The following is a 12,114-nucleotide window of genomic DNA, read 5'->3' as shown; positions in this document are numbered from 1 at the left end:
TTTATTTTTATTATGTGTTTGGTTTTAGATTTTATAGGAGTAACTTTTGGGGAGCATATACATTTTTTTGTTTTAGTTTTTTTAAAATAATTATATTTCTTTAATTGATATTTAATTATGTTAATTATGGAGATATTTTTTTAATTTAGATGTATGATGTGAATTGTGTGGTGTTCTAGGGTAGGAAATAAAAAAGATTACATTTATGTAATAAATAATGTTTTTGATTATAAATAATTTCCATTAAAATTAGTTATTTGTTTGTAAATTATTTTTAATTTAAAAAAAAAAGATATTTCTAGGTATTTGTTAGATCTTTTTAACATTATAATATGTTTTTATCTTTTGCACATTTTTAATATTTTATATATTTTTTTAATCTTTCGTGCTGTAGTTGATATTTTGTTTGTTTTTTAATTTTCAACTGACTCCAATGGGAATATTCATTTGTACCCCTCTGCTAAGTAATTTTTACCCATCCGCTATCCAACATTTTCCACACTGTTGCACTCACTGGACTGGGAATATTTAGTTTTAACCCTCCGGTATCCAATACTTTCCCTACTGTTGCAATCACTGGAGTGGGAATAGTAATTGTTACCCCTCAGCTATCCAACATTTTCTCTACTGTTGCACTCACTGGAGTGGAAATAGTAATTTTTACCCCTCCGTTATCCAACATTTTCCCTACTGTTTCACTCATAGGAGTGGTAATAGTATTTTTTACCCTTTCACTATCCAACATTTTCCCTACAATGGAGTGCAAAATTTAAGTTGAAAGACTATTAAATATTTTATGTTTTAATTTATAATATAATGTTTTTATTAGATTTTATGTCATAGGTGTATGTATATATATATATGTATATATATATATATATATATATAGCATATGTATTCGTAAATTTCTATGTATTTAGAACATTTTAAAATAAATACAAATTAATAGTTATGATTTGTTTTAATATATATATATATATATATATATATATATATATATATATATATATATATATATATATATATATATATATATATATATATATATATATATATATATATATATATATATGTATATATAGGTTTATTCCTGCTTCCCAGGCTGTAACCGCAGAGAAATACGGACCACCACACAGCTTTTCAGAGTGTTCACATCCAAGGTTTATTATCCATTGGCAGTTAAGGTAGGCATATGTGTATATATATATATATATATATATATATATATATATATATATATATATATATATATATATATATATATATATAGTATAGGTATGTTTACTTTTTTACAATAACATGTATTTCTTATATTTGTCAAAATGTATATTAAATCCAAATATTCTTTTTTAAAGGTATGTTTATTATTTATTATATTTAACATTATTTTTTACATCTATAAATAAATCGATATTTTGTACATTGATACATTTACATCAATATTTTTGTTGTTGATATTTTTATACTTAACATCATAAATATAGGATGTTGATTTTTTTTACATCGATATTTATGACTCAATATTTGTGTATGGGGATATTTTGGACATCGATATTCTATCAGTGAACCTTCAAAACCATGTTACAACAGTTTCATGGAACATCAATACAATGCTGTCATAAAGTTGGCTATCAATTAGGGAAGGGGGAACCCTTGACAACTTAATAAACACACTCTAGTTACGTCTCAAAACAAGAAGCTTGTTAATCTCCAGTTGAAGTGGCACAAACAGCAAGCGATTCCCCAGAAAAAAAGCATGTTAACCTTAAGCAGTAACATCAATTTCAAATTGAAGACAATAAAAAAGACAAAAGAAAAAGAGGAAACAACTAACAATCAAAATACACCACAAAAATTATTAAAATCAGATATTGCTGAAGTCACCATTGGTTTTTTGCAGATGGATATTTCATCAAACTCCCTCTGGAGCCATTCATTTTGGCTACATAAGCGCAGAGCAGAACAAACCATTGGACGTCATGCCCATGAGGTTGCTTTGCCACCAGGATGGATTTGCTGCCTTGCCCCAGTCCAAGGCTTTCACTTAATATGTAGCCACTTCTTTGGTTCTCAGAATCCACCAACAAAGCAAGTGCAAGAACATGTAGCCAGACAGGGCTCTATTAATTCCCACTTTTATCAAGTTCCTCCTGGTCACTCCTGAGGTCTTCACATCCTCAGTGTAGGTACTGCATTTCTCTCCAGACAGGGCCCCAGCAGGAACCTAGACTTCTGTTGCCCCACTTGAAATAAACATTCCTTTTGTGTCCCTGGAAAAAGCCGCCTGACCCTTGGAGAGCAGTTCTATATTTATGGTGCGGGAGGACTCAGTATTTGAGTATCCTTCAGGTGTGATCTTCCCAAGTTCAGAAATAGTCTGATGAGATAGCAGAAATGTGCCAGTCTCACCTGAAGAACTAGGCAGTGATTGAAGAACTTTTCTTACCCAGTTCTGTTTACTTTCTCACCCTAGGCCCAACTTCTTTTGCAGCATTTACTCTTTGCTTTGCTATTAACGTTCCACAAAGTCCAAACTGGCTATCACCTTCTTCCATTAAAAAGGGCAATGACGTTCTCTAAACCTCTCCCCCATTTAGATGAGGTCTGCTCTCACTATGAAGGACAAGAACTGTTTTTTGATGTTGGGACTGGCGACAAAAACAGCCAGGACAGCAGTGGAACGAAAGGGAGTTGATCCTGGCAGCCCCATTTGACATTTCAAAGTCAACAGAGCTATTGTACGTAGGCTATGCTTTGTTCTGACAAATGTTCCTGCCCGTCTCCCAGTTTACTAAATGGCTTATAACAGATGTCCATCTGTTGACTATATCCTTGCCTTCAAAGGCTCAATGGAAAAGTCATTTTCCTCTGGAAAGCAGAGCCATTAACTCCTGCAGGAAATGGGTATTGGGTTTATGGAGGCAAAGCCTGAGTTCTGTCTCAGGTAGTACAAAGCACATTTTTATCAGTTACTTTTCCATTACAGTTATCAGAAATTTGATTTCACCATTAAATTAGATTTTTAAAACTGGGTGAATAATAACTTAATTTCCTTTTCCTAGCATTTTCCAAAGTGACTAAATAATTGAAGGAATTTATGTATACCCAGGCCTGTTCATGGAGAAGCTAGCTTAAACCATACAGTTAAAACAGCGTTCAGATATTTAATCACTGTTATAGCACACAATTTCAAATATGTACTGTGCCACTGTTTCCTATATTAAACTTTAAAAGCGGTGGAATTACTATGTACCCTTTACTGGCGACTAATTATATAAAAGATAGGTGTTCCTACATGGCAAAGACACTTTTCACTTCCATGTTTTATTGCAGTTCCTTTAAAGTGACACCAGAGCACAGTGGTTCTCTTGGATCCCATGTGGTTTAAATCTGTATAACATTTAACTCCCAGGCCATTGGTGCACTTTCTACACCATTTACCACCACCTTGAGTGGACAGCTTAAATAGACAAATTGGGTGAAACCAATTTTAACAGTACCATTTTAGGAGCAGCAAATGTGCACTGTGGCACTGATTAGCACCGTGCACAGGACCGATTGCCAGCAAAAAACAAGTTGAACAAAAGCAAACAATCTGGGGTGACTATTCAGAGAAGCTGACTTTGCTAAAAATATGCTTTAAAAGTAAAACAAGAGATTTCCCAATGGGAGATATTGTTACCTGCTCATAAATCAGGGCTCACCTTTCACACACCATTCATACCATTCATCTATGTGGAACGGGCGAACATTCACCAGAAAGGAAAACCACCCAGTCTGCTAGTACTGTAAAAAATATATTCACTTTATTCTAAAATATACAAAACCGGTCAATTTTAAAAAAACATAAAAAACACAATGAAATACACAATTGTAAAAGGCCACCTAATGTGGTCGGGGAGAGAGTTGATCTAAAGAGACACTTATATCTGTCTTTAGTCTGTCATTTCGGACTTTCATTTGTCAACACTAAGAGGAAAAGTGTTCCTTTTGTTCAGTCAAATTGTTGGCAATGCCGAATATGACTTTGAGGTTGGCGTCGACGCGTTTCGGAAGCTTAAAGACTGATAACGGCTTCCTTCTTCAGGACAATTTGCTTAAGTACTCTCCACACGTTGGTAGTAAACCGTAATCGTTAATTCTTTCCACAGAGAGGCCACCAGATATATAGCGACCCTCTGTTTTTCATCCGTAGTAGTCACCTGGATTTTCTTTATTCCTCTATCTCAATGCGTAGATGGATATTTTTGTTGCAATACACGTCTATTTCAGTAACAATATTGTTCGTCTGTTGTGGGCTTTGCGCGTACCCTCGTGAGATGGGTCGCGTTCTCTAAGTGGGGTTCTTTTACGCAGTCGAGTAGAGTAAAACGCGTGGCTAATAAGTGCGCACAGCGTGTCTCCCCAGTGCGTAGTTTATTTTAGAATCTTCTCGAGTCACATAACTTTCTCAAGTGCTGTTTTTTGCTACACCAAGAAAAATGGCTCGCGTTCCCTCAATGGGGTTCTTTTCCAGCAACCGGGTACGGTAATACACGTGGCTAGTGGGTACACACGGTAGATTTCCCCGGTGCTACTTCTCCTGGCGTCGTTTCGATCACCGCTACGTTCAGGGATTGTAGCAAAAAACAGCACTTGAGAAAGTTATGTGACTCGAGAAGATTCTAAAATAAACTACGCACTGGGGAGACACGCCGTGCGCACTTATTAGCCACGCGTTTTACTCTACTCGACTGCGTAAAAGAACCCCACTTAGAGAACGCGACCCATCTCACGAGGGTACGCGCAAAGCCCACAACAGACGAACAATATTGTTACTGAAATAGACGTGTATTGCAACAAAAATATCCATCTACGCATTGAGATAGATGAATAAAGAAAATCCAGGTGACTACTACGGATGAAAAACAGAGGGTCGCTATATATCTGGTGGCCTCTCTGTGGAAAGAATTAACGATTACGGTTTACTACCAACGTGTGGAGAGTACTTAAGCAAATTGTCCTGAAGAAGGAAGCCGTTATCAGTCTTTAAGCTTCCGAAACGCGTCGACGCCAACCTCAAAGTCATATTCGGCATTGCCAACAATTTGACTGAACAAAAGGAACACTTTTCCTCTTAGTGTTGACAAATGAAAGTCCGAAATGACAGACTAAAGACAGATATAAGTGTCTCTTTAGATCAACTCTCTCCCCGACCACATTAGGTGGCCTTTTACAATTGTGTATTTCATTGTGTTTTTTATGTTTTTTTAAAATTGACCGGTTTTGTATATTTTAGAATAAAGTGAATATATTTTTTACAGTACTAGCAGACTGGGTGGTTTTCCTTTCTGGTGAATGTTCGCCCGTTCCACATAGATGAATGGTATGAATGGTGTGTGAAAGGTGAGCCCTGATTTATGAGCAGGTAACAATATCTCCCATTGGGAAATCTCTTGTTTTACTTTTAAAGTATATTGGTGCTCTATTTCCCTTTGGGTTATTAAGAGCCCCTCTCTTTCTTTTTTACCTTTGCTAAAAATATGTACATAATTAAAATAAAATGTAATCATGAAACAAATAGAACAACTACATGCCCACAGGCACTACCAGATGTATGCTTTTAGGTAAAATTGAACACATTAAATATGTAAATAGAAACAATTAGAATAATCAATAATTCTAAAGTGAAAACACTGTAAATCCAGATTAAAGTATATGAGTCTCATTAAAATGCCTAATGCAAACCACTACCATGTGATAATCACAAGCATGTACTGTAAATTCTAGACTGCTTTACAAATACAACTGCATATCTATAAACGTGGATTCAGAAAGTACATTTCCTTATTATGGCCATTATGCGGCATCGAATAGCAAGCGTTCTAAAAACTAAGGATATATTATCTTGGGCACTATTTCCATATATGCCAAGCTCACAAGTGATGCAATGGTAACAGCCCATATGTAATAGCCTTTATGCATGCCATGGATTTTCAATTTGTCAATCCCAAAAATAAGGTTACAAATGTTCTCTTACCCCGTGGACTGTTCAGTGGAGCTTCAGCTGCTCGACCACCATCTCCACAGGGGCTCTGATCAAATGACAGGCACTGGTCTCCAGTACCAGCTATCACATCGACATTCTTGGCCAAATCCTTTACATCATTCAGAGATTTCACTTTGTAGACTCTCCTCGTGTTTGTATCCGACATGTAAAGGGATTCGAACACTGGGTCCATTGCCAGGTAATATTTGTGGGCTGGGCTTGTGCTGAGATTGAAATAAAAAGCGACATAAATAGGTTGTCTTTGAAAATTGAACACCTTTTAGAGTTTTTTAAAATGTATTTTTCTTTAGGAGGTACAATGTTTTGCCATCTTATCAACCAAAACGACCATCTATACATTTCATAAATACACAAATACAAAAATACATAAATGCATAAATACATAAGGTGCCATAGAAAGCTTTCGACCATCAACAAACAAAATCCCATAGCTTTCAGGTCTCATTTTACCAACCTAAAATCCCACATTTTATCAAATGTCTTCACATTGTTTGACCTAGCTGCGAGCATCCTCCCTCTTTCCCTAACCTTGTTCATTTTCTCCCACTAACCAACAAAGCATAGTACAAGCTTAGACTCTCTTTAGAATCATTGATAGGAGCATCAACATAGCAATATCTACCAACATCTCAAATTTTATTGTGGTGCCTGGTGTGGGGCAGATGCCCACAAGAGCCACCATATAAACACTGAATACATTGGCTCAGGCATTTCTGATTAAAAAAAAGTTAAACTGGGGATCCTACATATCAGCCATTTTGCAAAAAATTGCATTTTATAGAAGTTGGCCCCCCTCAAGGCAGAGAAATAAAATGTGTTAATTCTTAACCATACATCTTTTGATAATGTCACATTCTCCTCACTGAGCCATTTCATTGTGATTCGGTCATACAGATCCACCTTCTTACAGGACAGTAAATAGCTATTGCACAAGCCTATTTTCTTCAAGTTCAAATCTCCCACTAGATTTAACACAAGCTCCTTCTTGTCTGACAAAACTTTGGGATCAATATTTTGTAGCACCACAAGCAGGGTCCTGCAACCATGTTTTCTCTCAAAATGACGTTTTCCATCAATCATTCAGCAGAAAACCATCCAATTTCAGAAATCTGTTAATTCCCCACCCAGCTACTATTGCTGTTTCCTCTAATTCAAGTTTATTCAATAGAGTTTCTGAATTAACATAGGGAATGATAAAAGCCTAATAAAACTGTGCTCTTTTCTTGAGGAGCGCTTGTAATCTCTAGTGTCAAACATTTTGGGGGTATTTCATCTTGGAAGGTCTCTAATTTGGCTTTCTTCAAGCATCCTATCCACTAATTCATTCTGAAGGTGGCTATATAATGTGCATGTCTTATTAAACATGTGCATATACTGTGTAAAATGTGCAAAATAATAAGGGGCCTATTAGGATGTCGGGTTGATCGCCACCACCCGCATGGGGGTGGTGATCCGCCCGACAATAACCTCTGGCCGCCACCCATTCCCCCGCCATATTAGGATGGCGGAGGGGACCCAGGCGGATGGAAAGACCGTCTGCCGGATTTCCGCCAGTCACACAGTGATCGGGTGAAAAAGGGGCCTGATATGGTGGCGGACACCGCCATCCATATTATGATGGATGAGGTTGTCTCAGATGGGTGGCCGTTGCGGGGCCCCAGGATGTTGGGGGGCCTATGGTACCCCCTGCATTTGCATGCAGGACGTGGCAGGCACTGCACTGTGCCTGCCATGTCTTGTATGCACAGTGTGCAGCCCCAGCATTGTGGTGAGCGGTGCTGTGTGCACCGTCCGCCACAGTAATGTTGATGGGTGAAACCATCGCCACGGTGGCTGTGGCATCCTAATTGCCGTTGAGGGTCTGCGGCACCACTGGTGGCCGGTCCCAGCACTGCTAGGGTGGCGGGCGTCCGCCTGCCGTCCTAATAGGCCCCTAAGTCTTAAAACAAGGGAGGGCTAACCCCACTTCCTTTGCATGCCTGTCTAAAGTGCTCAGTGCTATTCTTGGGCTGGTTTTGTTCCATAAGAAGAGATTTTCACATTTATATTTGCAAACAAATGTTGAGCTAATTGTGCATGGGCCAGCTACAAATGAAAAACTGAATAAAGGGAGAACTTCCACATTTATTAAAGCAACCTACCCTATTAATGTGAAAGGAGGCGATGCACATCTAGATAGTAAGCCTTTAACTTTGGTTAGCTGTGGTCTATAATTCAAACTCTATAATATATTCATATCTTCAGTAAAATATACCCCCAAATAATGCTTAGGGTGAGTCTGCACACAGCCTTTAGGATCCGGCAGTGGAATTGCTAAATATGACATTTTTTTCGATGTATTCACCTTATATCCTCCCAGTGTTTGAAAAACTGAAAACATATCAAGCACTCTTTACTGCCCTTCTTTCTCAGGGGCCTATTAAAGCGTCATCAGCGTGTAGCTTAATTTTTGCCATTTAGGGTACAGGTGCTTGAATTATTATGGCGCTCCAAATTGCTATTGCCAGAGGCTTAATAAAAAGAGGGAAGAAATTGGTTTATTGGTTGAGGGGGGTTACTGGTTGACAGGGGATAAACCCCTACTAAAGCACTAAGGCAGTAACCACAATCCTTGTCTGGGTGAAGTCCTGAGCAAATCCCAAATTAACCTGTGCTCAACCCTCTGGTCACTTGGCACTTTGCAGTCAGGCTTAACACCACAAAAGGATCCTACACCAGATTAGAACAATAGAGTCATTTTTAATAAATGAAACAATACCAAAACAACAAAACTCCAATCAGTAAACCCAAAGATATACAGGTTTAAAGTTTTCATTGGAAATAACACTAAAAAGCAGAGCACCACAGTCGATATTGGTCGTTTCAGACAGGGACAAAGTCACAAGTTCATGCAGACTGCAATGGCGCATGGGCTTGCTACAGAGACCCAGTTAGGCCCGCTGAACGAGAGTAGCCTAAATCCTTGTTGCGCGCATTACCAGGTCCCACACCGAAGATGCATTGTGCAGCTGGGGCGATGAGTCAGTTCCGAGGAGCTGTGAAGCTGCCATGCGAGGTCTAGTATCATCGTCGGTGAGGGCTTGGATGTGAAATCTGGCAGCGAGAATGCATCGTGCAGTCGAGGTCATGCATCGGTTCCAAAGAGCTGTGAGGTTGTGACGGGAGAACTTGCATCATTGTTGAGGTTGCCGTCAACGAGCGATTTCTAATACAGTAGTCTGCATTAGGAAAGTTTCCCACAGGCAGCAGTTCTAATTCTGGCTGCTTGGATGCTGCAGAGTCCTTGAGCTGAGAGAACCCAAGCAGCAGAGGCAATGCATTGGTTCTGCTCAGGACTGCGCCACCCAGCAGAGGATATGTGTCAGTTCTGCTGGGTCTACATATGGGATGGCAGAACACCTTTAAGCACACTTCCAATGGTCCAGGACTGGGGTGGCACCACCGAATGCAGAGTCCAGGGGGTATGGATTAAGGGTGTTGGAGCCTTATGCACTTGAGGATCTATTCAGGAGGCCAGCAACTTAGCCCTTGGAGTCACTTTGAGGTCCTGGGTTCAACAGATGCAGGTGGAGTCCTTCTCACCCAGACTAACTACAGGGGATACGCACCCCCTTGTGTGGAGGCAGGCATCAGCCTATTCAAGTGTAAGTAGGGCTACGCCCAGATCGGCCTTTCCATCCTTCCACTTATTGCCCAACCAGGCACCTCTGAGCACTCTCTTATGTGGCTGTCTAGGAGGAATTCACAAAGCTTAACGGTCAGCGACAACCAGTCATGTGACCAGAGGCAGGCTGCAGGCAAAAATGGCTAAGGCAGAAAAATGCCAACTTTCTAAAAGTGGCGTCTTCAAAATTATAATCCAAAATCCGACTTTAACATAAGATATGTTTTCTCATTATAATTCCAAAGATACCAAACATGAACTGGTTACCTGCTACCAGTTGGAAATTAGAGCTTTTTAAATGTAATAGGTGACTTCAATGATATCCTATGGAAGCGATAAGCCTTTAAGTAGTGATAAACAAATGTAAGAGTTTTTCACTATCAGGACATGTGAAACTTAAAATTAAGTGCACTACTTTTTAAATACAATGCACCCTTCCCTGTGAGCTGTTTCGGGCCTACACTAGGGCAGACCAATTTGCATTAAAAGGGATTTTTTGGACCTGGCAAATGGAAAACATTAAAACTGCAATGGCAGGCCTGAGATGTTTAAAAGGGCTACTTAGTGGGTAGCATAATCAGTGCTGCAGTCTCACTAGTAGCATTTAAATTACAGGCCCTGGGCAAAGTAGTACCACTTTATTAGGGACCTAGAATTAAAGTAAATATGCTAATGGGGATAAGCTAATGTTTTACAGGTTTTAAGGAGTGAGCATATGCACTTTAGCACTGGTTAGCAGTGGAAAGGTGCACACAATCCTAAAATCCTAAGGCCAACAAAAGCGAGGTCAGCAAATATGGAGGAGGAAGGCAAAGGCTTTTTAGAAGTAGCAATGATGTTATCAATCATGTCATAGAACATGTCATGAGTGTTGTAATATGTGAGGTCATATGCAATGCATGACAAGGCAGTTATTGTAACTTTACTTTACGGCCCAAGTTATAGTTAAATGGTTGATGGTGCCCATGGGTCTTCTAGGAGCACCAACGAGCTGTAACAATTATGCTTACAAATCCCTTGTAGAGCGTGTTGGGGTGCTCTTTCAAGGAGCAGTGAATAATAAATAAGCCTCTATGGTTCTTGAGGATCTCATTCCCTGGGGCTGTTTTCTAGTTTATGGGTAGGGGGAAGGCGCTCCCCCTTCCAGAGGCCCTATGGGCACTGGGATCCAATCCCATGAGGCCGGTTTAATTTTAATGACGAGGCGTGCTTGTGGCCGCCTCTGGTGTAGATGGAAGGCAAACCTGAACTCTAGGCAAAATCAGGACCTGGTAATCAGTACAATTCAGCACAAAAATATCAATATTTTCTTGCACTCAGCTTTGCCGAATCTTTGCGTGGCAGGCAGGAAAAATGAACCTACTCCACAGCAATCAGCAATGAATTTGTTTGAACCACAGGTTGCTCAATTCTCCCCTGGTAGAGTGATACAGCTGCAGATCTAAGGCTGATGGTTTTTTCAGGAATGGCAATGGAGAGGTCCTCTTCTTTCACCCAGAACATCAGCCGAGGTGAAGAATTTATTTAACTCTGGTGAAGACTGTTTTTTTCCAGATGAGATGCCTCCTAGAAAGCCCCACTCATATTCCAGTATCCAACATCTTTGGATGTGCAGAAGTGATTGATGCTATTTTTCGTTCTGTAGCGGACCCACATAACAGAAATCTGCAAGTTTTAAAAATAATGTCTCAAGAATCTGTTCAGTGGCCTCAAATAAAAGGTAATATAATTTACAAAGCACATTTACACCATCAAAATGGTTTCATGGGGCTGGTAGCAGATGTTTATTGGTTACCCAAGTCAACAATACTCATTTTATTGACTGAGGAAGAATGAAATGTTGAGTGGAACCACGGGATTCAAACCTGTAATCAGATTTCAATTAATTTAACAACTTTCTACAGCAATTGGTGTTAGTGCACTTTAAAATGAACCAAATCAAGAAATTAATCTCAATAGCTCCCAATCTTCTTCTTAATTATTTCCCTTTAAATGCGCATTTTCTGAAATAAACCTAGTAAAAAAAGTTATGTTTTAGAACTGAATCACACTAGCTGGTTATCTCTAAGGGGCCTATTCCGATGTCGGACAGACCTGAGTCCGTCCAACATCGGCCAGGAGCTGTAACCGACCGACTTGCTGTCATCGGTTACAGCCCTGCTAGTACAATGCGACCAAACAGGGTTCAGACGAATTCATATACTTTACAATGCATGCATGCATTCCGAGCAGAATGCATGCCTGCATTGTAGAAATCAGGGGTGCAGTTCATCCCTGCACCCTGTGGCCGGCACTCCAAGGTGCCTGCCACTGGGTGCAGGGATCAACGGAGGGGCACCATAGGTGCCCTCAGGCCGCCATCTGGCGGCCTCACACCCATCGGGGCCCTGCTGGAGGCCCC

At 39.7% G+C, this 12,114-nt stretch overlaps 1 protein-coding gene across 1 annotated transcript in view; it reads right to left on the bottom strand.

The window, feature by feature from the left end:
• Positions 1–12,114, bottom strand: part of TENM1 (teneurin transmembrane protein 1) — a 1,327,579-nt gene that overhangs the window by 328,827 nt on the left and 986,638 nt on the right. Inside the window, exon 22 of the mRNA XM_086918499.1 lies at positions 6,020–6,252. Coding sequence (XP_086774625.1) covers positions 6,020–6,252 — 233 coding nt within the window. The remainder of the gene's footprint in view (positions 1–6,019; positions 6,253–12,114) is intronic.

The sequence above is a fragment of the Lissotriton vulgaris genome, chromosome 4_1 (genome assembly GCF_964263255.1).
Source record: "Lissotriton vulgaris chromosome 4_1, aLisVul1.2, whole genome shotgun sequence".
NCBI lineage: Eukaryota > Metazoa > Chordata > Amphibia > Caudata > Salamandridae > Lissotriton > Lissotriton vulgaris.
This window is presented reverse-complemented; position numbering and strand designations above follow the sequence as displayed.